The 26,991-nt window shown below is 36.5% G+C and overlaps 3 protein-coding genes across 5 annotated transcripts; all 3 read right to left on the bottom strand.

Annotated features, from left to right (window-relative positions):
* Nucleotides 1–3,861: 3,861 nt before the first annotated feature.
* Nucleotides 3,862–8,055, bottom strand: LOC111622655 (solute carrier family 22 member 5-like). 2 transcript variants are annotated; one of them, XM_023365076.1, is made up of 11 exons: nucleotides 6,727–8,055; nucleotides 6,559–6,662; nucleotides 6,323–6,477; nucleotides 6,005–6,173; nucleotides 5,516–5,642; nucleotides 5,348–5,445; nucleotides 5,059–5,273; nucleotides 4,806–4,987; nucleotides 4,566–4,741; nucleotides 4,300–4,367; nucleotides 3,862–4,219 (listed from the first exon to the last, which is right to left on the bottom strand). In XM_023365076.1, exons 1-10 carry the CDS (start codon nucleotides 7,150–7,152, stop codon nucleotides 4,346–4,348), a joined length of 1,674 nt encoding a protein of 557 aa, XP_023220844.1. In that variant the 5' UTR covers nucleotides 7,153–8,055; the 3' UTR covers nucleotides 3,862–4,219; nucleotides 4,300–4,345. The 2 variants fall into 2 exon arrangements, with proteins under 2 accessions (XP_023220844.1, XP_023220843.1); XM_023365075.1 differs by lacking the exon at nucleotides 4,300–4,367 and having other exon boundaries at nucleotides 3,863–4,219.
* A 6,208-nt stretch (nucleotides 8,056–14,263) lies between these two features.
* Nucleotides 14,264–14,725, bottom strand: LOC111622665 (E3 ubiquitin-protein ligase RNF125-like). The gene has a single exon (XM_023365086.1). It carries the CDS (start codon nucleotides 14,723–14,725, stop codon nucleotides 14,264–14,266), a length of 462 nt encoding a protein of 153 aa, XP_023220854.1.
* Nucleotides 14,726–15,942: 1,217 nt separating this feature from the next.
* LOC111622654 (solute carrier family 22 member 5-like) lies at nucleotides 15,943–20,067 on the bottom strand. 2 transcript variants are annotated; one of them, XM_023365074.1, is made up of 11 exons: nucleotides 18,863–20,066; nucleotides 18,695–18,798; nucleotides 18,459–18,613; nucleotides 18,141–18,309; nucleotides 17,652–17,778; nucleotides 17,484–17,581; nucleotides 17,195–17,409; nucleotides 16,942–17,123; nucleotides 16,702–16,877; nucleotides 16,435–16,502; nucleotides 15,943–16,355 (listed from the first exon to the last, which is right to left on the bottom strand). In XM_023365074.1, the coding sequence occupies exons 1-10, from the start codon at nucleotides 19,286–19,288 to the stop codon at nucleotides 16,481–16,483; spliced, it is 1,674 nt and encodes a 557-aa protein (XP_023220842.1). In that variant the 5' UTR covers nucleotides 19,289–20,066; the 3' UTR covers nucleotides 15,943–16,355; nucleotides 16,435–16,480. The 2 variants fall into 2 exon arrangements, with proteins under 2 accessions (XP_023220842.1, XP_023220841.1); XM_023365073.1 differs by lacking the exon at nucleotides 16,435–16,502 and having other exon boundaries at nucleotides 15,950–16,355; nucleotides 18,863–20,067.
* Nucleotides 20,068–26,991: the final 6,924 nt, after the last annotated feature.

Here is a 26,991-nt window from a genome sequence, read left to right as displayed (position 1 = left end):
AATTCTTTTAAAAAAAGATCGTTTCAATCGAATCTTAATGGATTTGCCTATTTTTCACCTGAAGAAGAACCAAAAGATTCGAAAACGTTAGTGAAACAAATTAAAGCGATTTAAGCACCGTTTTGGTTATTCTAGAAGTAAGTCTGTTGAAGTTATGGTGTGTGTTGGAAGTAGTATTGTTTACCCGATCTCACACTCGCATACAGTGCCAAATATAAAATACAAAGGAAATATACCATATTTACTCGCATATAAGATGAGTTTTTTATTCATTTATCACAGCTTCAAATTCCTAGATCATCCTAGATGCACAAGTGAAAGATTCTTTGCATTTTTGCAAATAATTTTTGTGAATTGTGTATTTGCATTTTTTATTGGATGCTTACCTTCTTGTATTTAAAAACATAAGTATTTTATCTGGGTCATTTGAATAGTTCTTGTATATTGTCAGGAGTAAACATAAATAGCAATAGGAAAAGCAAACTTTTTGAATTGAATTCCAGATTGAAATTCCAAAATCACACAGGAGCCCAATATAAGTTTTAGTCCATTCCACGTGAAAACAGATGATTATTTGGAAATCAGAATTCAGAGAAACTCATAAGCGTAATCAACAGAGTGGGTTAGACTGTTAAGAATTGGGAAAAAAAAAGTTGCTGATTATCCAGCTTTACATGAGAAAATTATGTTGTCAATTTTACATGATTTTTCCTTCAAGTTTAAAATGCTGGTAATTTTGTGGGACAATGTGTGCATTTACGTTTACTTGATATTTTTCTTGTGATTAAATTAAAACTGTATTAATAAATCTAATTTTCTTTATTTTGATCTTTAAAGTCACACCTCATCCTATAAGCAAGGTCGTCTTATATGCAAGTAAATACGGTAATGTCTTTCAGCATTAAACTTGTTTACTTGAAAATTTAAACAGATGCAAGCACTTTTGACATTTCAAAATGCCATCATCAGGCAAACATAGCATATACAATATCTGAACAAAAATTAAAAAAATTTTTTTACATTGACAGATTCTAAGAATGCATTCCAAACCTAAATGCATAAAATCTCCTAGAATTCAAATGGGTTTGATAAAGTTTTAATTCAAATTTAAGATTAAAAAAAAAAGGATATTCACAATAAATGCAAAAGAGTAGTTATAAAATAAGGACCAGCAATTTAGATTTATTGGCCCTGACCAGAGTGATGTCGTTTTATTGCATCCATCTGCTGGTGCGTTGTAGTTTACTTCTCAATTCTGCCACTTCAGAAAGTTCTTTAGTTTTTTTAATTTTAAGCGAGGTCATCCATCTATAATATTCTTTTTGTATGTCAAGCAGGCCTTCTATTAGGTTTTCTAAATCGGGAATGAGGTTCATAGTTCCAGCTTTAGGAGGGGATGCAACAAAATGACATCACTCTGGTCAGAGCCGATAAATCTAAATCGCTGGTCTTTATGGAATGTGCCACATATGAGCAAAGATTAACAGAATATGTTAATCTAACCCAATGTGATAGGTTGGATTAAGATCTTTTTGGCAAACTACAATCTAGGGTCAAGCGATTTGCCTGTTCCAAACTAATTAATCACCTGGCATTAGGTAACATAAAATAAAATATATGGTTAAATAAATAACAAAAATAAAATGTAGACATTTTAATGAATTTAAATAAATTAATAAGAATATAAAGATTAAGGTTTCAAGTTTTTGTAAAGTGTTATTCCTGTGTCAGGTAGCTCAAAACTGGGTGTGTTGCATGGTTCTACCAAAGATATAGAGTTTAACCCAATTATAACGTCATCAGATGTAAAGACAACCCTAATATAATGTCAAATTTTTTATCAGTTCCATGATTTTATTATACTAGATAATGTTAAAAAAACCCACTTGTAACAATAACATAAAACCCTGTTTTAACATCATATTTGAAGCACTCTCAAATTTACAAAATTAAATTACAAATTTTATTTAACAAAGAAAATACTACACGTTCAGTCCTAGGGTCAGAGTCCACTTCCGAGAACAACTGTGGATGGTACTCTCACCACCTGACTTCAGTGGGGTGAGGTTCGCCACACTTTTGAACGACGTGACGATCAATTATCATGTACTCATTTTTAAATTACTTTATGCTAAATTGTTAAATATTCTATTATTTTTAATATAACATATTATATCAAATAGATTATAAAGAAATAATTGAATTATCTTTAGTTGGCATACATTAGTTTAACCTTTTGTTCCCTTTTGATTCAACATTATTCTGAAAACTGAAAGTTTTGCCATTACTGAAACCCAAGACAAATAGAAATTTCTTATAAAAAGTAATTTTTGAAATTTTTAATTACATCGATGTAAACTTAGACATAATAATGTAAATAAAGTTGATTTAAACAAGTAGTTTGCTATTGTGATAGTTTAATCTATTATGATAATGATGATAAATTATCATTATCATAATAGATACAATATACTGTATTACCATAAAGAAATAATTTTATGGTAATACATACGATGTTAAATTAGAATGGATTTTATAATAGATTCTTAAACACACTTGGTACTTTTTATGGGACTGAAATTATGACCCCACAGATAACGACATCAAAAAGTTGCCAGTCCCATGGATGATGTTATAATTGGGTTAAACTGTATATAATGACTCCCAGAAGAACAAAGTTCTGAGATCCAAACATCACTTAAGAAGGGAAGTTTCAAACCATAGTGGTGTAAAATTATTTTCTAATATATTCTTGGCAAAGTCAATAGAGACATTGTTATTTTTGGCATCATACTGGTGTTCATTTAAACAGCTTGCTAATTTTCTAGTTGTGGCATCTATGTAAAAATTTTCATCTGTAAATTTTCGTCCNTATTTATTTATTTTTTCATTTATTGAAGATCTGTCCCAGCTGTTAGACTCGTAGAAATTAGTTCCGAATGTCTTTTTTGATATAAAGTGGGGATCAAAAATCGGTCCTCACTTTTCTTCGGTTCTCATTGAAAAGGTGTTTATTTAACCACCGCTCCTTATAAGTGGTTCCCTCCAACATACGCAAATCCAGGAATCTTTTTCTGTCGGAGATTTGTAAAAACCCCGGAGGGTCAAATTTGCCACGATTACGGCACTTTCCCATATTATATATACGTAACAGGTGAAAAAGTAAAATAATAATACTGTAATATAATAAAATAAATGAAGAGGAAAATGTTGCTCAGCTAAATTAGTAAAAACGACTATACACCCTCGTAGATTGCAGAAAACGTGTATAAATTCATAACCTCTCGAAGTCTTTTGTTAGCCGGAATAAAAGAAAACTACGAAGTAAGCTGTTTTATAAATAGAAAAACTTTTCTATTAATCTTCTTTATTGCCACACGTTTTTATGGAAATTATAATAAACGATTTTCGACCGTAAAGCACGAAAGTTCGAATTTCATACAATTAGCATGGAAATTATTCGGAAATATTCCTGGCATCTTTAATTATTTAAGAGATTAAACCAAGGAAAACGTCACGCACATAAAATCGACTTTGTATTCTTCGTTTTTTAGTTAAATCTTACTATTTTTACACGTATTTGTCACTTTATGTAGAGAGCTTAAAAGAAAAAAAATATGCATTTCGAATTAGGATTTTACTTTCAACGTTCGGTGGTTTTATCCACTCGTCAACCGATGGACCGAGGTGTATAATAAGTTTCTATACATTAAGCACGAGTAATGGCAGTTATGGATTTATACTTTAATAATACCTTAATTAGGAACGAGTCAAATAGTCAATCTATTACGAAAATATTGCTCTATAGCGATTTGTGTTAGCAAGATTTCGCGGATAATTCAATGATTTTTATAAAGGAATATCGCTCAGATGTGTTGGATTTGAGACAGAAATGAAACGTTCGACTGAAAAATACAATTTTCTTTTATTGCTTTCCATAAAAATATACGTCCAATCATCGAAAAATAATTCTACGTCAGCTTAATTTTAGTTCACTAAATTAACTCGGAACTATTATTTACAAAGCACTTATTAGTCGATGGGAATGCAATTTACACAGAACTTGTTATTTAAATGGAAACGAACATTCGTCCGAATTTTCACGGAGGTTCCAAGCATAAATATCCAAAAAAGACGATAAATTCGAAGGAATATATACGTAAATGTCCTTTACATTCTGGCCGGAAATACTCTGGGCTTGTCACACGTGAAATCCTTTCTGGAAAAGAAAGAAATTTATGAAAATTTTATAAAAATTACGAAAAAAAAATTTAAACAAAATTACTTATTCTCTCTTACACTTTTAAACGCTAACACAAAAATTAGCTCTGGTCATTGGTAAAAATTATAAACGTTGATGATTGCGCCTATCGACCAAATCAAAATAAGATTAAAACTGAAATCAAACAAATAAAACAAAATGTAATAATGAAATGAAAAGGTGAACTGGTGCCAGGAAGGAGTTATTTGCAGCGCGACCTTGAAAATGGTTTCGGAGGAGCCAACGAATAGTCTCGATACGTAAACACGCCAGACTCGCGGGCCAAATTCGATTGCATACTCACTGTTCTCTCTTCTCGCAACACTGACATAACCCGGGTAACGTGGCCAATTCTTCTCCGTCTTCCAAACTTTCCGGCAAACTTCTGTTCAGTGTCTCCGGCAGAAAAATCATCACCACTGCCGCCAGAGCAGATATGGCACCGAACACTAGTAAAGGTAAATAACGAGCGTACATGGCCTGAAATTGAGAAGAATTAACAATTTTTCTATGACAAAACTCGAGAATTTAAAGATTAACTCACCAACATCACCACCACCGGACTGAGAAAATTTCCCGCCGATCCCAACGCCTGTCGAATGGCTAAAGCTTGAGTTCGGACCACGGTGGGGTACACTTCTGCGGCATACAGATAGTTTACGTTGTAACCCGCGGTTAGAGCTAATCTTCCAATTACTAGAGACGTAGTTCTGACGGCGAACGTATCTGCAATAGAGAAATTTGGATATTGTACACGACTGGTCGCGAGCGGTCGACTTACGGATAGAAAGGGCAACCTTTGGGAACTGCCGCGATGCTCATGTAACTCAAAGCTGCCACCAACAGACTGCTGACTGCGGTGGGTCTTCTTCCGTATTTGTCGGCTAATCGATCGGCTATGGCATTGGCCACGATGTCCAGAGCGGAATTAGCTGTGATCATCAAGAAAGGGTTGTCGGAAACTGTAGCGGCGTACACGTAACCTCCAGTAAAACACAGAGACGTACACATCCTGCCAGAACAGACTACGATTCTTAGTGATTGAGCACCGAATGTTAATTAAATATTCTATAGACACGCCTTTACCAGGATACGTTGGTAAACAAAAATATCCTCCTCATGTTTGGTTTCTTCAGCATGTCGAATAACGTATGCTTCTTTCCTTCGGTTTTGACGAGAGGAAACTGAGAAACGATTAAAATTGTTATAATCTAATCCACGTAAGGCCAATATTAAAAATGTTCTTGCACTCACCTCCATCGTATCGAAGAATTCCGGAGGAAAATCCTTATTATTGATTCTAGACATGGTCTTCAGTATTTTTCGGACTCGATCGAAACGTTGTTTGGCAACCAACCATCTTAAAGATTCAGGGATGAACCTGAAGAGAAACCAAAGAGGGCAGTTGCCATTTAAATAAAATATACGCGTATCGTGCCACCTACAGAAATTCAGCAACGTTTACTCTGATTAATATTCCGGATTCTTCTCAACCTTTCCCTTCTGCCTTCGCTATGCGGGCCCTGAAATAATGGCAATTGTTAAAGAAGAATACTTCACCTCCAGTTAAAGAACCCAGCTTTCGTACTATTGGCAGAATTATTTTACACTAAAAGGATCGTCGAGTACTATTATTTAAATTCGGAATTTTAATCGTCGACTTTACGTTTCTAGGATTGGAAAGTTCTCCTCGAACTAGTGTACGGGATGGGTTATTTGGAGAGAGAAGAATAATTCTCTTACTTGAATAACACGGGCACGACGAAGAGGGGAACGGACACGACGAGGTTAATTGTCTTCCAGTCTCGCAGGAAATAAGCAATCCAAGGCAGGATACAACCTAGAAGAGGATAGGCGAAAAGATATCCGCTCGAGACAAGCAATCTGTGCTTTGATCCCACGTATTCCATGACTGTAATGTTATAAAACATATTAAAAATATATAAGCACGCGTGATTGTTTATTATAGTAAGGATTCTACGTTGACTAATTCCCTTCGGGTAAATAAACCGGCGAGGTATTATTAGCAACGATGACGTAACAAAATGTTTACCTCCTTACCTAAGACGTAGGCAGTCATACTCTGAGAAATCACCATGCACCCGATGATAAATCTGACGATCATAAACCAGGTAAAATCGGTGACGAAATTAGTGGCACAACTAGCGACGGCACACACAGCGTGTCCCACTACAAGAACGGGCACGCGCCCAAACCTGGAATCGAAAATACGTAAATTAAGAGCTAAAAAACCCGGGGAAAAAGACAAAAATATATATATATTATCCGGCACTTACATGTCGGCTATGGTTCCCATAATCAATACGCCGACCGCGGTTCCACCCCAGAAGACGGTGTAAGCAAAATAAGTCCTCCAAGCATCGTCGCAAACCCAATTCAACTGCCGGACACGAACGGTTAATCGAGAAACACAGGGTAAACTAATAATACAAAAAGGTACTCACCTCGGAAACTAACGTACTGTAAACGAGAGTGTAATTGTAGTCCCAATTTTGACATTTGACTGGGAGACGGGTGACGTTTTCGAAGGATGGAGAATCGTTAAATCGATAGCGATAACAGCGACTGTATCTCAACTGACCTTCTACCTCTTCCAGAGGGATGGCGAGGCTCTTCTTCTCTTCCAGACTAGCGTTACCCGGTAAATCGGATAAGTCGCACCAGTGATCCGGAGTCAACAGCAGCAACATGTTACCGTAGATGACGAATGCCAGAAAGGGGGAGACCAACAGCCACAGGAAGAGTGCCAAGAGCTGCTGATAACGGCCGAACTGTCCGAAACGGTCGAGGAAGGAGTCGAAATTCGTCTCCCCCTCCTTATTATTGTTTACTAAAGGAGCGCAGTCGACTCGAGGTAATTCGCTCTCCATCCCGACTTCTATCGATCTGCTTCTAACGCGAATGCGACGGACGAACGTAACCGTCGAAACGGCGCATGTCCGGAAGTGGGAATGTTCTTCCTCTTTATTTTTAAATTTATTTGGGGGATGTTTAAGTTAATTAAGCACGAATTAATTTACTCTTCCGGACATTCGATAGTTCGTTGAACTAAAAAAAGAAATTGCCTCTTAGTTATATTAAAACGATGCTCGCGACTGCAGCCGGAACTTGACATTTTGACATTCAAAAGCCGTAAGCGACGTAATAATCAACTTCTTAAATACGTCACACCAGTAAACAAAGAGAAAGGTGTATAATTTTGCAAACGACAATAGGAATTCTTTTAGTTGTTTACTAGTATGAATTTTTAATAGATTCGTAAGCGAGGAAATTCTTTATTTCCGTATAAATAATGAGTTAAAATGTGATATAACGAAGCGGAAAGAATTCAAGCGTCACAATAAAGCGACATCCAACAAAGTTTTAATTAAAACAGGATTATAAGCGACAAACATCGAACTGGTGGCGAGTTTCGCAATTACTCCGCTGGCGGGATTAAATACTGGTTTCCAGTCGATGCCTGTAATTAATTAACAGAAAATTATGCAGAAACTAGGCCCGCCTGTCTAAGGTTCCTCCAAATATTTACTTTTTTCGTTATTCTTCTCTCGGTCGTACCCCTTCTTCATCACTCCGTATCATCTATCGGATGGAATTAATTAATTAAGTGCGATACTCGTGTCGATAATCGACCTTTCGAGGTTAATTAGGGAGGTAAACGACTGTCTAATTGACATGGAAATAGAATAAAGTCGTCTTTAGAAGCCGTATCGTTTCTTAGAAACGTACAATACTGTCCTTTTCTGCGTAACGTTAAATGCGGGGACTTTTTTTAGTTGTTTATAGCCAGGAGAATGTGTATAGGCCTAAAATTACACGACACCTGACCTATATATTTAATTTATATTGTGATACGAATGAATAATCGTAATTAATATATTTTTAANGCTATAAAAGTACTGTGTTATACGGGGGATGGTACCAATTCTCGAACCGTGTTAGAGCGAATCCATGCTATAGAAGTGCCGTGTTATACGGGGGTTACCTGTATTTCAATTTCTTGTGAGCCAAATAACTACAATTGATTTGGTACAGAGGCAATGTTGGTTTATTTTCCATACATATGACATTATAAGGAAAATATTGAAAAGAGAAGTTGACCAATTTTTTGTGCAACCTCTCTTAACTGTATGAGCAAACTCCTTAATAAAGACATATATTTTATATATAGCCAAGATACCTATAATGTAAATAAAGTCTAACAAAAGGTATATAAAACAACATAAATATCAAGATGATTCTATTAGGTATGCAATTAAAAAAAAAAACTGCTAAATTATTTATTTGGCTGTAGCAAGGCTAATTGAATGATTAGAAATAAAGTAATTTGGATATAGGCAGTTAGGCTGCATATCTGTAACCAAGTTACTTTATCTCTAATCATTCAATTAGCTTTATTACAGCCAGATAAATAATCTAGCAGTTATTTTAAATCAAGGTAATTATGCTAAAAAACAGCATATCAATGATGACATCATTGTCATTATCAGTTTACTCTGTTAAAATCTTTTGTTTACATTCTAAAATACTCAAAAATTAATATATTTGATCTACTCATAATGTTTTAATGGTATTATGATGAAAATTTCACATTGGATATTTATTCTAAGAAAAAGAAAGCAATAAACTGTTGCAAACAACTGCAAGGACAGTTGATAGGTAATACTTACCAAAGAGGAAACCATATTTTTTTTGTAGTGATTTTGGTATTTTTTCATATAAAATATAAATTTTCTTAACATTTCAACATCATGAGAAGTTCAGAAATTGATAATGCTCAAATATTTTAGAATAAGTCTACACGAACCATCGATTTCATTTGTCCACAAAAACGGACGACTTGAAAAATGTCTCAAGTATAGATATATTAGTTCCAATAAAGAAGTAATTTTGTATTTAAAAATCAAATTTATTACATAAAAAGTTTTATCGTCTCAATCTAATAGTTTGTCTTAAAAAAAATTTCAAAAATGATATTAAATGTTAATCCAAAAGTTTTGAATTTTTTTCTTAATATCATTGTGCGCTATTCTTCAATTTACAAAGTTTAACATTTCAGATGATGTCAGAACTGATGTTCATATTGTATTTTGAGTCTTTTAATATTAAGAACACTTTTAAGATGGCATTAATTTATATATATAATACAATGCATATTTGACATTAGTTCTTTTTAGTTTCAACCTGGCCTTTCATATTTTATTATAAAACAATGAAAAATATCACAAATTTGTCTTGGAATTTATAATTTTGGCTAATTAAACTAGGATTATTTACACTTACATAACTGAAATATTATGTTGCAGTTCCAAAGTATTTAATGTCCAGTTTAATAAATCAAGGCAGACATTTTCCTTTAAAGAAACAGACAGCTTATTTGACCTTAATCAGATTTTTTTGATTTATTAATTTCAATTTTATATCCATTAACCGTCTATTCTGAAATAAATAAATACGTGTATTTTTTAAAAACTTATCATCAATGATAAATAGTAGGAAATTAAGCAATAATAGAATGACAACTTCTATGAAAGAACTCTTATTTAGGAAAACAGTTATCAGGATTGAACCTAGTAATAAAAAATTTTAAAAGATGTAGGCAATTTCACTTTTTTTCACAATAAATTTTTCAGATTCTAGAATTCCCTTATAATTTGGGATTTTTTTTAATTATGTACTGCATTTCAATAGAAACATATCACATTATTTTTGTTGGAGAAACCATTATCATCATCATCATCATCATCATCATTATCGATATATTAATCAAAAGAGGGTTTCGGTCTGTCTGGCTCAGTCAAAGTACACGGCCGTAGCTAAAACTACGGTTCGAGTAGCAAATTAAAGCTCTCGCCCCGCAGACACTGCCGCCGAAGAGAAATTTCGAAAAGATGTGACGGTTCTGGCATGGCGAAGCGGCAAACGTACGACACCGAGTCTAACGCCCGCATCGACTTTAGTCCTAGCAATTTCATTATCGTAAGTACAAAAGGTGAACGAACGCACATTTTGTTTACTGAGACCACGGTTTTTATTGTTCTCTCCCATCCCCTCAAAATTCCAAGCAACACCGGGCACGTGCAGCTAGTTATTTATATATATATAAAAATGGATGTGTGTCCCTATATTTCACTTTTCAGCCAAAACTACACATCACACATGAATGGTGTTTGTATGTGGTAGTAGCCCAAGTCTCCATTCGTGCACTATGGTGGTTGCGTCTCAATAGCTATAAGGGTGCGGGAGATATGGGGGCTTAAAGTGGTTGACTTCGAAGATTTTCTATTTCAATTTTAAAAATGTTTGAACCGTTTTAAATTCGAATTTGAATTTAAATTCGAATTGGTTCGATTATAGAACGATTGTAAATGTTCCAGAAAATTGATCAAATTGAAAATAGTTCGTTTGACTGGACGTAAAAATTCTCTAATTAGTCTGGAAACGGGGGACCTAATTTTTGCATTTTGTGCTATAAGGGTGTGGGAGATATGGGGTTGAAAGTGGTTGACTTCGAAGATGTGTAACAATGGAAATGTCAACAATGGAAGTATCAATAATAGAAGTGTTAACAGTGGAAGTGTTGAGTAACAAAGGAATGTTAACAGTGAAAGTGTTGAGTAACAAAGGAAGTTTTAATATAAAGTGGCATGCAAGATTTACAGGTTGTTTTTTGCGGGAAATCGAACATATTTTTAGACTCGTGTAAAAATTCTCTAATTAGTCTGGAAACGGGAACCTAATTCTTGCATTATGTGAAAATGGGTAAGATTGGCTATAATGTAATTATCTTAATCTTCGCTATCGTTACTTTTTGCCCAGCGAAGCGGGTCCTTGCAGCTAGTTATTATAATAAAAATAACACACAACTTTTTTGAACTAATGTATAAATCGTAGTAATTCGATCACTATAATTTATAAATTATTATTAAACCTTCCAGGACGAAATTCCTTTTACATGACAAAATCTGCATTTGAAAGTTTATCACGTATCATATTCCAATCATATCGCTTCTCTCTTCTTTCTCACGTTACTCACTACATCGTCGGCCACTTCTCTTACTTCCATTAGTCTTATATTTGTTGTATTTAAAGCGTAAAAATGAAAATTACCAGTACATATTCAAACGGCTTGCGATAGAATTATATAAGGAGAATGTAGTAACGATGCGCTAACTTATCGAGTAATTTTATTTACGTCACAGATGTTAGCTATGACGACGGAGTCACAGGCGCAAGACTCGGTGTAAATTCGAAAAGTAAACGAAATTAAATACTTCAAATAACGATTGCTGTTTGAAAACAAACGTAAAGATATTTTAAGAAGAAGTAAAAAGAATCGTCGCTTACTTCCAAATTCCTATTTCTTACTAGAAGGAAGCGTATTCCGAAATCTGTCAACACACGATCCATGTTTTGATTCGCCGCGACCCCTCTCGTCTACAAATGGCAATATACGTTTCTGTATTTATTTATTTTTTTAATATACAGTATAAAATTCCGTCGGGATTCTATCCCGGGTCCTTGCAGCGGTAGGCTTTCGCCTTAAGGGCCAACCCACCATCTGATTAAATAATTTTCGTAAGAAAAAATAAAACTTCGTTAATCTGATTTAATCGTCGCCGGATGGCCGAGCGGTTATTAAGGTGTCGGGAGGATCGAAAAACCACAAGAATTTTCAAATGTGCGCGAGCCTCTAGGAGAGTCCGAACCCTGACTAAAATTCGCGTTAAAATATTTTTAAAAGAAATAAACTAAAAATAATTTTTGTATGAAAAACGCGACGCTAATGTATAAACAATAGGAGAATGTAAGTTCTAAGATCGATCATTCCCGTTTAGGATCGAATTAAACGTCGATTTTGACCTCTCTCGCCAGTGCCGTAATTAGCCATTCCTGTGCCCTGTGCAAGAACTTGCATTTATGACCCTTAATTAATTAGGTTTGGGAAAATAATAAAACAAATACATGCATTTTGGGACTCTCTTCCAAGTGGGCCCTGTGCGAGTGCACCTGTTGCACCTGCCAAGTTACGGCATTGTCTCTCGCCATCTAAGTTGAGATCTCGTTGCACTTAGCAACGACTGATCAACTATTTGGAAAGCGTGAACCAGGAAAAGCCACCCATCGGAATGGGCGATCGGGGGCAGAAAATAATAAATACATCGAATTTTAAGAACGCGACGGCCTTTACTCCCAAAAATTTCAACTGTGGGACCAATTGTTGTGCTTGTGTCTCTTATCTATCTTCGTCTTCGTCACCTTTCTTCGGATCGACGACTTCCCTTACCGGAAGTCGACCGCATCGTTCCGGAGTCGTCGAAGGAACTCTGACTCGCCAACCACGGACACATTTATTTGAGACTATCTTAAAAAGAAGAAGACCAAGAGACCACCACCCACTTTTAACTTCTAAGACAGTGGAAATCTTGTAAGCTCCTTTCGTGTCAAATAAACGGTTTCTTGTGACTGTAGAGTCTGTCTCGGTACCGATCGCACCCACATATGACCCTCACGACGCCTCTGATCATCGCGCCCTCTATCGGCAATCTCGTGTGGTCCGTTCCGGATACTTCGGACCGCGTTCGTTAAAGTTTTACTTAATTACAGTTGAAAAGTTATTTCCAACGAGCTAGAATATACTACATAGTGGCTGAAACGACGACGTGTTTGAGAATAATTGAATACACGTTCGCCATTTTCCTTTTGGTCAACGGACGTGGCATCTGCATTGTGTAAAGGCAACGAGCTAAAATATTCTAACTCGTCGATAGCACCCGACGTTGCCACCAACGGCACTGTAACCAAGCTCACAGCCACTCTATATAGTATACTCTAGCTTGTCTAGCTTGTTGATTTTCTCCGTCTTAGTCGATTGCAAATGTTCGTCCACTAATTCCCGTCTCTAGCGAGATTTTACTTATTTCGTCTTTCTGGCGGATAAGTGTTGCCAAATACCGATACGGATGCGTGAGACCGCGACTTTAATCGAGCGTGTCGGTGGCTCAAGGCATTTACGGAGTTTTATCTTATTCTGGTCTGGAAATTCGTCTCTTATCGCATCATTTGCGCGGAAGAATAATTACTTTCCTTCGAACGATGGTCCGGTCTGGTGTCTTTCTGGTTTTCTTCCAAACGGGACCGGTTTCCCGTAAAAATATTTCCTTGGAGACATCCCTCCCGGCAGTTGTCGCACTCTTTGTTTTGCTTTGCGGATACGTCGGGCCCCGTCCCTCACCACCCGGTCGCCCCATTGTGGGCCTGCCGAACCCATGATGGGCCTGCTAAAAGAGGCCCTCTTAGTGCTCACAGGGCGGAAAGAGTTTTAAAAAATTCTAACGAACCGATAAATCCGCCCGCCTTCGTGTTTTTATTCGAATCGACAAATTATTTGGTATTCCCGCAAAATTGTTGTTGGGCTACGGTTTGAAAAAATTGTACACCCATAAATTCCCACTGTCTGTCTGTTTAATCTCGAGAACGGGGTTAGGTAAACGAAGGCCAAGACCAAATATAACAACCATAGGGGCAGGAGACCCGATTTCCGGTACAAATCGGAAGTTACGTTATTTCATTTCAAAAATCTCCCAAAAGGAACCAGCATTGCTAATAGGAAAAGTACGATATACGAGGCAAGCCACAACTAATTCGAGGAGAAGAGTATATATTTTAAATTAAATAAATTAAAAATACGATGAAAAAATTACGGCCCGACATCGTGACCACGTCACGATAAATAATTGCCCGTTAAAACATAAAAAGTTGTTATTACGAACAGATATACAAAGGATGTAAATACGAGTAGCGCGTGTACTTTTTTTCGCTGTAAATAAAGAAACTATTCGTAAATAATAAAATCAAATTTTAATGATTCAAAATTCAGGAATTTTTCATTTTGATTCGCCTAACGAAGCGTTGTATTCAAAATTATACATTGAAAATTTTGTTCGCTTTGTCTACTTTAAACGATGCTCCGATCTCGATTTAGTCGCATTTTTTCAAAGCGCACTTCGGACAGATCAACGAATGTCCACGTCTGTTCTTGTTATTCAGGCGCTTTAACAGTCCGTTCGGCGCGATTTTCTTTTGGCACATTGCGCATCGAATGATTTTCGCACCAGCGGGTGTTCTCTTGTTGGAATTTCTGGCAGTCTTTTGGCACGCTGTCACGTGTTCACGTAGTCCGGATAAGAGAGTTGTTTCTCCACACGAATGACAGATGGCGTAATGTGTGGCCATGATGTTCTTCACCTCCTTGACCCGATCGTCTCTCTTTTTAATTTTTCCTATCGGAGTTTGGCACATCGGACAGTTTTTCCAGATTTTTCTGATGCTCTCGATACAGGACTTGCAGTAGAGATGACCGCAAGACAGGGTAATCGGGTCGACGTAAACATCCAGACAAATCGGACATTTGACGTGAAAAAGATTTATTTCTTCTGCCATTTTTAGATTCGGATTTCCAACAATTGGCCAAATTATTATTATTCTACAATACAAATCGTTTGGATTGTTTATTCGTTCAATTATTTCGTATCCCAATCATTTTATAATTTAATTTAGATGTTGTACTTATTAAATTTACATCCTTCGTATACGAGAAATGCATTATCGTGTCGAAGTGGTCCTATTAAATCCCGTTTAGCCTAATAACGCTAACAAAATTTCCTATAAATCGCCTTTCTCCCTGGCGATAGAGACAAACACGAAATTATATTTTCCTATTTTTATTTATTTATTTTTTCATTTATTGAAGATCTGTCCCAGCTGTTAGACTCGTAGAAATTAGTTCCGAATGTCTTTTTTGATATAAAGTGGGGATCAAAAATCGGTCCTCACTTTTCTTCGGTTCTCATTGAAAAGGTGTTTATTTAACCACCGCTCCTTATAAGTGGTTCCCTCCAACATACGCAAATCCAGGAATCTTTTTCTGTCGGAGATTTGTAAAAACCCCGGAGGGTCAAATTTGCCACGATTACCGCACTTTTCCATATTATATATACGTAACAGCTGAAAAAGTAAAGTAATAATAATATAATAAAATAAATGAAGAGGAAAATGTTGCTCAGCTGAATTAGTAAAAATGACTATACACCCTCGTAGATTGCAGAAAACGTGTATAAATTCATAACCTCTCGAAGTCTTTTGTTAGCCGGAATAAAAGAAAACTACGAAGTAAGCTGTTTTATAAATAGAAAAACTTTTCTATTAATCTTCTTTATTGCCACACGTTTTTATGGAAATTATAATAAACGATTTTCGACCGTAAAGCACGAAAGTTCGAATTTCATACAATTAGCATGGAAATTATTCGGAAATATTCCTGGCATCTTTAATTATTTAAGAGATTAAACCAAGGAAAACGTCACGCACATAAAATCGACTTTGTATTCTTCGTTTTTTAGTTAAATCTTAGTATTTTTACACGTATTTGTCACTTTATGTAGAGAGCTTAAAAGAAAAAAAATATGCATTTCGAATTAGGATTTTACTTCCAACGTTCGGTGGTTTTATCCACTCGTCAACCGATGGACCGAGGTGTAGCCCTATAATAAGTTTCTATACATTAAGCACGAGTAATGGCAGTTATGGATTTATACTTAAATAATACGTTAATTAGGAACGAGTCAAATAGTCAATCTATTACGAAAATATTGCTCTATAGCGATTTGTGTTAGCAAGATTTCGCGGATAATTCAATGATTTTTATAAAGGAATATCGCTCAGATGTGTTGGATTTGAGACAGAAATGAAACGTTCGACTGAAAAATACAATTTTCTTTTATTGCTTTCCATAAAAATATACGTCCAATCATCGAAAAATAATTCTACGTCAGCTTAATTTTAGTTCACTAAATTAACTCGGAACTATTATTTACAAAGCACTTATTAGTCGATGGGAATGCAATTTACACAGAACTTGTTATTTAAATGGAAACGAACATTCGTCCGAATTTTCACGGAGGTTCCAAGCATAAATATCCAAAAAAGACGATAAATTCGAAGGAATATATACGTAAATGTCCTTTACATTCTGGCCGGAAATACTCTGGGCTTGTCACACGTGAAATCCTTTCTGGAAAAGAAAGAAATTTATGAAAATTTTATAAAAATTACGAAAAAAAATTTAAACAAAATTACTTATTCTCTCTTACACTTTTAAACGCTAACACAAAAATTAGCTCTGGTCATTGGTAAAAATTATAAACGTTGATGATTGCGCCTATCGACCAAATCAAAATAAGATTAAAACTGAAATCAAATCAAATAAAACAAAATGTAATAATGAAATGAAAAGGTGAACTGGTGCCAGGAAGGAGTTATTTGCAGCGCGACCTTGAAAATGGTTTCGGAGGAGCCAACGAATAGTCTCGATACGTAAACACGCCAGACTCGCGGGCCAAATTCGATTGCATACTCACTGTTCTCTCTTCTCGCAACACTGACATAACCCGGGTAACGTGGCCAATTCTTCTCCGTCTTCCAAACTTTCCGGCAAACTTCTGTTCAGTGTCTCCGGCAGAAAAATCATCACCGCTGCCGCCAGAGCAGATATGGCACCGAACACTAGTAAAGGTAAATAACGAGCGTACATGGCCTGAAATTGAGAAGAATTAACAATTTTTCTATGACAAAACTCGAGAATTTAAAGATTAACTCACCAACATCACCACCACCGGACTGAGAAAATTTCCCGCCGATCCCAACGCCTGTCGAATGGCTAAAGCTTGAGTTCGGACCACGGTGGGGTACACTTCTGCGGCATACAGATAGTTTACGTTGTAACCCGCGGTTAGAGCTAATCTTCCAATTACTAGAGACGTAGTTCTGACGGCGAACGTATCTGCAATAGAGAAATTTGGATATTGTACACGACTGGTCGCGAGCGGTCGACTTACGGATAGAAAGGGCAACCTTTGGGAACTGCCGCGATGCTCATGTAACTCAAAGCTGCCACCAACAGACTGCTGACTGCGGTGGGTCTTCTTCCGTATTTGTCGGCTAATCGATCGGCTATGGCATTGGCCACGATGTCCAGAGCGGAATTAGCTGTGATCATCAAGAAAGGGTTGTCGGAAACTGTAGCGGCGTACACGTAACCTCCAGTAAAACACAGAGACGTACACATCCTGCCAGAACAGACTACGATTCTTAGTGATTGAGCACCGAATGTTAATTAAATATTCTATAGACACGCCTTTACCAGGATACGTTGGTAAACAAAAATATCCTCCTCATGTTTGGTTTCTTCAGCATGTCGAATAACGTATGCTTCTTTCCTTCGGTTTTGACGAGAGGAAACTGAGAAACGATTAAAATTGTTATAATCTAATCCACGTAAGGCCAATATTAAAAATGTTCTTGCACTCACCTCCATCGTATCGAAGAATTCCGGAGGAAAATCCTTATTATTGATTCTAGACATGGTCTTCAGTATTTTTCGGACTCGATCGAAACGTTGTTTGGCAACCAACCATCTTAAAGATTCAGGGATGAACCTGAAGAGAAACCAAAGAGGGCAGTTGCCATTTAAATAAAATATACGCGTATCGTGCCACCTACAGAAATTCAGCAACGTTTACTCTGATTAATATTCCGGATTCTTCTCAACCTTTCCCTTCTGCCTTCGCTATGCGGGCCCTGAAATAATGGCAATTGTTAAAGAAGAATACTTCACCTCCAGTTAAAGAACCCAGCTTTCGTACTATTGGCAGAATTATTTTACACTAAAAGGATCGTCGAGTACTATTATTTAAATTCGGAATTTTAATCGTCGACTTTACGTTTCTAGGATTGGAAAGTTCTCCTCGAACTAGTGTACGGGATGGGTTATTTGGAGAGAGAAGAATAATTCTCTTACTTGAATAACACGGGCACGACGAAGAGGGGAACGGACACGACGAGGTTAATTGTCTTCCAGTCTCGCAGGAAATAAGCAATCCAAGGCAGGATACAACCTAGAAGAGGATAGGCGAAAAGATATCCGCTCGAGACAAGCAATCTGTGCTTTGATCCCACGTATTCCATGACTGTAATGTTATAAAACATATTAAAAATATATAAGCACGCGTGATTGTTTATTATAGTAAGGATTCTACGTTGACTAATTCCCTTCGGGTAAATAAACCGGCGAGGTATTATTAGCAACGATGACGTAACAAAATGTTTACCTCCTTACCTAAGACGTAGGCAGTCATACTCTGAGAAATCACCATGCACCCGATGATAAATCTGACGATCATAAACCAGGTAAAATCGGTGACGAAATTAGTGGCACAACTAGCGACGGCACACACGGCGTGTCCCACTACAAGAACGGGCACGCGCCCAAACCTGGAATCGAAAATACGTAAATTAAGAGCTAAAAAACCCGGGGAAAAAGACAAAAATATATATATATTATCCGGCACTTACATGTCGGCTATGGTTCCCATAATCAATACGCCGACCGCGGTTCCACCCCAGAAGACGGTGTAAGCAAAATAAGTCCTCCAAGCATCGTCGCAAACCCAATTCAACTGCCGGACACGAACGGTTAATCGAGAAACACAGGGTAAACTAATAATACAAAAAGGTACTCACCTCGGAAACTAACGTACTGTAAACGAGAGTGTAATTGTAGTCCCAATTTTGACATTTGACTGGGAGACGGGTGACGTTTTCGAAGGATGGAGAATCGTTAAATCGATAGCGATAACAGCGACTGTATCTCAACTGACCTTCTACCTCTTCCAGAGGGATGGCGAGGCTCTTCTTCTCTTCCAGACTAGCGTTACCCGGTAAATCGGATAAGTCGCACCAGTGATCCGGAGTCAACAGCAGCAACATGTTACCGTAGATGACGAATGCCAGAAAGGGGGAGACCAACAGCCACAGGAAGAGTGCCAAGAGCTGCTGATAACGGCCGAACTGTCCGAAACGGTCGAGGAAGGAGTCGAAATTCGTCTCCCCCTCCTTATTATTGTTTACTAAAGGAGCGCAGTCGACTCGAGGTAATTCGCTCTCCATCCCGACTTCTATCGATCTGCTTCTAACGCGAATGCGACGGACGAACGTAACCGTCGAAACGGCGCATGTCCGGAAGTGGGAATGTTCTTCCTCTTTATTTTTAAATTTATTTGGGGGATGTTTAAGTTAATTAAGCACGAATTAATTTACTCTTCCGGACATTCGATAGTTCGTTGAACTAAAAAAAGAAATTGCCTCTTAGTTATATTAAAACGATGCTCGCGACTGCAGCCGGAACTTGACATTTTGACATTCAAAAGCCGTAAGCGACGTAATAATCAACTTCTTAAATACGTCACACCAGTAAACAAAGAGAAAGGTGTATAATTTTGCAAACGACAATAGGAATTCTTTTAGTTGTTTACTAGTATGAATTTTTAATAGATTCGTAAGCGAGGAAATTCTTTATTTCCGTATAAATAATGAGTTAAAATGTGATATAACGAAGCGGAAAGAATTCAAGCGTCACAATAAAGCGACATCCAACAAAGTTTTAATTAAAACAGGATTATAAGCGACAAACATCGAACTGGTGGCGAGTTTCGCAATTACTCCGCTGGCGGGATTAAATACTGGTTTCCAGTCGATGCCTGTAATTAATTAACAGAAAATTATGCAGAAACTAGGCCCGCCTGTCTAAGGTTCCTCCAAATATTTACTTTTTTCGTTATTCTTCTCTCGGTCGTACCCCTTCTTCATCACTCCGTATCATCTATCGGATGGAATTAATTAATTAAGTGCGATACTCGTGTCGATAATCGACCTTTCGAGGTTAATTAGGGAGGTAAACGACTGTCTAATTGACATGGAAATAGAATAAAGTCGTCTTTAGAAGCCGTACCGTTTCTTAGAAACGTACAATACTGTCCTTTTCTGCGTAACGTTAAATGCGGGGACTTTTTTTAGTTGTTTATAGCCAGGAGAATGTGTATAGGCCTAAAATTACACGACACCTGACCTATATATTTAATTTATATTGTGATACGAATGAATAATCGTAATTAATATATTTTTAAATGTATTACTAATTAAACTTCAAAATCAGAGATAAGCAAATTTAAATAGAACATAAAACGTTTAGAAATTCTTTTAAATCACCATTACGGAGCACGAAAGAGAAGGCAAATCGCATTTAAATTAATCGCCAGTTCATAAATAAATAAGTATATATATTTTTTTAATCTTTAAGGAAGAAAAGCGTTTGATAAATTATAAGAAAATTGATGGAAAACATCCAAATTTCTGAATAAATATTTATCTTTAATTAAGGGCGTGCGAAATATAAAAATAAAGCCGTCTAATGCGAATTAATTAATTGGAAATAAAATCTTTCCACTAGCAATAAGACTTTTACAAGGCTCTATCTGGAACCACAATCAAACTCATTATTATCTGGTCGAATGGATATTTAAAATGACATTTCCGGACCATCCATTCCATTTCGAATTTTATTCTTCTTTCTAACGACGTTCCTCCTATTTTAATATTTCTCTCGAAAGAAATGTCTTACGTCTCTTCTATATTAAATATCCCTCTCGATTATAACGTAAATTTATCGAAGACAAACGTGGGGCCCCCTAATTCAAATTTGCCCGGGACCCCACGCGCCACTTAAGTTTACACCTAATAAGAGTGTGGATTACGTTAACGATCCCCCCTCTATGATTGAAAATAGAAAAAGTCTATTTAGTACGTCAACAGACGAAAAATTAATATTATCTATACTATTGTTATATAAATAATATACACAGATATTTATTAACACAGCCAGGGACGTGTTTATCTAACCGGTGCTTTATTCCATATTTGCAATCGTTACAGTAACTAAGTAAAAATTGCAGTGAACGTTTTATCGAGGACGAGTGGCTAATAAGTAAAACAATTATATTAATATTATTGGTAGGAAATCTTAATATAAAACTAATAATTAAACGGCGTGAAAGTTTAAAAGGAATCTAAATTGCTCTATTGTCTAGAACAATGACACGGACGTGTTCTTTCGAAAATATTTTTGATGGTAAAGATTAATTTCTTTCCATTTATATACACCAAATATCCGTTTTTAACTGTTGTAATTAGAAAACGACGTCGATAGTTTTGTGTTTAGTACTGTAAATGACCGTATTTTCGCCAGTTATCCTTATTTAAAAGATAATTTGAAAGGGGGTAGAGTTAGGCCACCAGGCGGATTACATTCCGACTTCAAATTGCATTTATGAATTCCAGTCTATGGAGCGACAGCCGGTTCCATACAGTGGGATATAGGATGGGGTGGGTTACCCCATTTTATTTTCGTTTTAGCAATTTTCTGAGGGGTATAGACGGAAAGTACTGTAATTTAAGGAAGAGATAAGACACCGCGGTAGAATTGAATGTAGTTAATAAGACGAGGTCGCGTACGACCTCTTATTAGAGAAATATTAGACTTTCTAGCAGGGGTTTCGTATCTACGAAGGTCATTGAATATTTTTGATTATAGAGAAGTGACTATTTTGTATATTACTGGTATACAGTATTTTTAATCGATTCTCTATTTCTACGATAGGTCATACAGATGCTTTGGGGTAAATATTCACAAACGTCTATATAGTAATCACGATTTATTTTAGAAATGGGGCTCGAGGAGTAGAGCGGCCCTTTTGTTTCGTTTTTGAACAAACGATATACGTAGAATATTACGTTATTTTATTAATTGCACTTATAATGTACGGTACAAAGCGGTGACACGTTCGCTAAGCAACAATTCGAAAACAAAAATGAATGGTTACTCAAAGGTCGAGATCTCGGAATTAAATAACGTTTTTGTAAATACCTCCCACCTTCTGGTAACGATTACCTTCATCCACATACGAGTTGCGTAATTTACGGACGTTCCCTTACCACAAAAACTACGGATTTACGCATAGAAATTCCAAAAGAAAACAATAGTAGCTACTTTGTCTTCATTTAAACGTATTCAAACTAAAATAATAACGGTAAAATTTTCATTATTCTCTGGGATTTTCACTTTCTTTCTAATCTGGCAAACGTCTATATTTTAAACATACGAGTATTTTGCGTGGGTATAGGTCATAAAAGAATTCACGTCACACCACAAACGTTTAAAACGACGGCTTCCGGATGGTGAGAAAGTACGATATACGAGTTAGCAATATCGTATATCACCTTGTTTCCCTCGTAAATATTCCCAAGACGAGTGTTTTCGGTTCCGGATTCGAAATCAAAATCCGTCTCTACGGGACTACATTTTACACTCGTAAACATTTCTAAGCTTCTCCGATCGTATCGTCTTTCGGCAGGTTTTTGACGACGTCACCGCTGCAGAAATCCATCATCCACTCGTATTTTCTCCTCGCATCTACAAATAAGAAAAAAAAAAACATTTTACGACGGAGTTTTGACAAATGAATCGTCGTAAAACATCCGGTTTATAACCCGTATACCGGTGTCGGTTATAAATCTAGCGGCGTGGACATTCTTTTTACAATTTATGAACGGTACCTCCAGAAAAAAACCCGAAATAACGTTTAAAACCGAAGTCTTTAGTTCCGCACGACAATTCTTTGTGGGGGACGATCGATTTATCATTCGTCATTGTCCGTTAAAATCGGTCGTACCAGAGAAATTTTGTCCAATGTCTTATTATTTGGAAGTCGTTCCCTCTTGTACTGTACGGTACGTAAGAAGTTCGCAGTACAACAAAGAAATGTTTTTACTCTTCTGATTGAATAAATAGTGTATATTCTATACCCTTTAAAATAAAACAAAAAACAATTGATACCTTCTCGTTTACTCTGTAATACATTATAATTTATCGTGTTGTAAGAATGTGTAGATATTTATATACCTTTATTATTAAATTTACACTTGATACGTTCTTTAATTAGTTTCGTATTTTACATTTTATTTCTTATTTTAACATACAGTACGTTCCTTAAGCCGGGTAACATCTGACGGGTTACTTGAACAGAACTGACAGGTGTACCGGTACACGTGTAGCCACGTGTAGCTTTGCCCTTTGTCGTACTAATCACTTTAAAGTCGAATTATTAATACTTCCTGTATTTAAACTGTATCGTTTTTAATTGAATTGTTTTATTATTTTTAATTGTTTTGTCGACCGTCCTTCATCGAACACGCATACAGGACCAACTTACCGTACGGTCCTGTATACGTTACGCGTACGATTGCGTTAATTGATTTTATAGCAAATATTAATGAGGTATAAATATACGAGTGACGAGTTTTGAAACTAGTTTTATTGAAAATTTAAACGACCCGTCCATAAAATACCGTTTTAAAATGTAGTTTAGTTTTATTACGTCTCGGCATCGGTAGTGTAAACTTATAAAGGTTATCTAATCTAACCGGGCTTTATTAACTTTAAAATAATTTCTTATCGTTTTAAATTAGTAAAAAATCATAGAATTAGATTTAAAACCGAAAATAAAATAATCTCGAATGAAGTTTTTCGATCCGCGCTTATAAAATGCGTTGAAGTTTAAGGTAATATCGACCGGAAACGAACTTCTTTAACGATAATTAACTAAATACAATAAAAACGCTAATCTGTAGATTACATTTAAGTGTTTTATTAACGTCTCTTATATAATTTGAAATAAAAACCGGCAAATATTTATTGTGACGTCGTAACCGTGTGTGCTGCAATTTTCTACATCTCGATTTTAGTACTTCTTACCCCTGTACATCATACTTTTCCTCTTAACTTTTCGTGCCGATCATCTATTCTATCTAACAGAATGGAAGTTCATATATAGTTAATCGGGGCCTCGTACCACTAATCATTCAATATGTGGTCTCGCTTTTCTCTATCTAACTCCATTCTCGGGATTAAAGAAGGACAAACGGACAGACGACGGACGAACACTACAACCAAAATAGACAAAACGTCCGTGGTAGAGGGTGTAACGTTACGTTTCTCGATCACTTTTACAATTATAATTTGTGGAATTTTTTATTCGCTCCCAAGGGAGGAGAAGTGCCTGGTTTGTCTCCCTCTGTGGACGCACGTGGATCGGCCATAATTTTCAGTATTTATTCGATAATAGCGGATGCAGGGTGGAGTTACAGAAAATGGGGTATAACGCATTAGAATTTCTTTTAGATTAACGAAAATCGTTTATTGTTTGGAAATGTCATTTCTCGGGACGAATCCGTTCAGAAAGGTCGAAAGACGAGTAATTGTTGGCTCTTTCTCTAGGAAGAAGATAAAACAACGAAAAAACACGCTAGTTTGTTGTTTAAATATTGTAAATTATTAGGCGACGAAGTTTAAATCGTTACCTCTTATCTTCCCTTCGAATCGATAAGGTAATCCTCGAAGTTACCTTCGATTTATTCCCTTTGATAAGAATTCCGCCGACGTAGCCCGTTGGAGTCTTCGAGATTCTCTCGAGAACCGTTAACTTTAGTTAGATAATTGGCATTGATCCCTTCTCTTCAATAATTCTACTTGTAATCCCTGAAGAAGGATCGATAGCCGGAATCGTTTGTATTTTAAACATTACAATGGTAGTTTTTGTGCCGAACTCCAAAGAATCGTAGTTAACATCCAAGTACACTTAGCATCTTAAAATGTCCTTTAAGTAACTTAAGCACGTTTGTCTTTGTCTGAGATAGTGTTTCTTAGAAACTCTTTCCTACCTTTTCCCCTATTGACGATTGCTAAAAAAAATCCCTTCGGTTTGTAGCCGAATACACGATTTTCTGTCCCGTATTGTGTAATAAATAATGCAAATGGGACAAAGCGCTTTACGTGTACTTACCTTTAAAGACGTGATTTCTCGAACGAGAGTTTTAATCTTTTGGAATGTGGCTATCGAGTGACTTTAACTCCTCGTACAGGCGTGTTCCTCGGATATTATTTTTAATTAGTTCTGTACTGTAGTATACTTTGTAATCGTCCCGTTCGTGTTATAAACGTGATAACGATCGCTGGGTTTCTACGCTTTTAAAGGACCTACGACTTAAAATTCTTACTAAAAATGACACAGAAATCGGCTTCTGTGTTATTTTTTACGCGCTATACAATGGAGAAGTAGAAATACATTGGACACGATTGCCTTAACCCGGTTAATTTCGTTATTATCGACGAAAATAACGATTCGTTCACGGACGATGGAAATTTTATGGCGTTACATTCGATAAAAAATCGATAAATAAACTATCAACACGAAGAAAATAATTTCCATTCGATTATTTTAATTACGAAATTACCCATCACTATCGAAGAAATTTCATTGGACTGCAATTTGGAAAAGGGTAGGCCTATAAATCCCACTGTCATACGTCTGTCCGTCTGTCCTTCCTTAATCTCGAGAAAGGTGTTAGATAGCTGAAAGTGGAGACCAGATTTGGAAAGATTAGGGGATATAAACCCCGATTAACTATATAATATTCCGATATAAACCGAAATTACGTGGTTTCAATTCAAACATTTTCTCTAGAATGGAGTTACGGATGACCGGCACGACTCTGTTGTTATCGGGAAAAGTACAACGTACAGGGGCGAGACACTATTAATTAGAGATGGAGAGCATATATTTTAAATTAAATTAATAATATGATTAAATATTGCAGCCCGGCATCATTTTATTTCATCAATAAATTGTAAACGTTTATTGTATTTAGTTACAGTCGACGATATTTTAATATTTAATGGATTATAGAAATTGTTTGTAAATGCCAATGGAGTATATTCAAAAATTTCACGGAGGGGAAGCCCGCAAATATGATAAAAGTCATCAAGAATCCATTAAATCTTGGAGATAATAAAATGCAAATTAATTACGACGAATTTGTCGCTTCGGATCGATGGCGTTTAGTTTACCCACTCGTTTATAATAAACGAAGAGGTTGTAAATATAAAATATGCCGTTAGGACCAGGCCAAGTTTATCAATTTGGCAAAGGAGTGGCCATTTTCTTTAATTACGAATCACCACGGATTCCGGATTTTTACCGGCTCTCTTCACCCCGCGGGCTGGCTTATTTTCCGTGTCTACAATTGGCTAAGACTCGGTAAGGAATGCCTTTTGCTAAAATTCGATAATATTGTTATTCTCCGCTTTAAATCGTGGTAAAATACAGAACCGCCACGTTTACCACGCATTAATTACGTCGATAACCCAGACAAACGTATAAGAAATTCGCAGCACGTTTTCTACGCTTTTCACGCGCAAGACCCGACTGTAATCGGAAAGGAAATTTCCAAATTAAAAGAAAATAATTGGGAGTTTCACGCCAGGGAGTGAGAGATGGAGAATCTGCACTTTTCCATTAAAGTTTCGGCTTCCAATTGCATCGGCATCTCTCTGATTAGGAGAAGATTCGATGGTGCAAACACCGATACGATCGCGTAGATGGAAGTCCGCGCGTCGTCTACGATATAAATGGAGTAACCGTTTCCTTCCCTATACGAAACGGTAAAAATTAAAAGATGTCGTCCGTGTAATTATTTCCAAATACGATTTAACGGAAGAAAACTAAGAGAAGACGTGACGTGATTGCGGTATTTTCATCGCGAATCACGTGACGGAGTGGTTCCATTAACAAACCTCGTTTCGCGTTTCCTCCTTTCTATCCGTACGAACTCGATACGATAGAAAACACCGAAGGTACCAGTTATAATCACTATCGGACAAACGAACGGCCGACTTCTAAAATACGCGCGGTTGACATATT

This window comes from Centruroides sculpturatus, unplaced genomic scaffold (assembly GCF_000671375.1).
Source record: "Centruroides sculpturatus isolate CEXI.00-Female unplaced genomic scaffold, Cexi_2.0 scaffold340, whole genome shotgun sequence".
NCBI classification, from domain to species: domain Eukaryota; kingdom Metazoa; phylum Arthropoda; class Arachnida; order Scorpiones; family Buthidae; genus Centruroides; species Centruroides sculpturatus.
The sequence above is the reverse complement of the archived record's forward strand: the minus strand, read 5'-3'. Positions and strand labels throughout refer to the sequence as shown.

Bases quoted from the DNA above. Each gene is read 5' to 3' on its own strand.
- LOC111622655 (XM_023365075.1), bottom strand. From the start codon at position 7,152: ATGGAGAGCGAATTACCTCGAGTCGACTGCGCTCCTTTAGTAAACAAT. The intron at 6,174-6,322 runs GTAAGGAGGTAA...ATAACATTACAG, and splicing joins TATGACTGCCTACGTCTTAG to TCATGGAATACGTGGGATCA. The intron at 4,220-4,565 runs GTGAGTATGCAA...TTTCTTTTCCAG, and splicing joins TGTTGCGAGAAGAGAGAACA to AAAGGATTTCACGTGTGACA.
- LOC111622665 (XM_023365086.1), bottom strand. From the start codon at position 14,725: ATGGCAGAAGAAATAAATCTTTTTCACGTCAAATGTCCGATTTGTCTG.
- LOC111622654 (XM_023365073.1), bottom strand. From the start codon at position 19,288: ATGGAGAGCGAATTACCTCGAGTCGACTGCGCTCCTTTAGTAAACAAT. The intron at 17,410-17,483 runs GTAAAGGCGTGT...CTGTTCTGGCAG, and splicing joins TTGTTTACCAACGTATCCTG to GATGTGTACGTCTCTGTGTT. The intron at 17,124-17,194 runs GTTGCCCTTTCT...TCTCTATTGCAG, and splicing joins CATCGCGGCAGTTCCCAAAG to ATACGTTCGCCGTCAGAACT.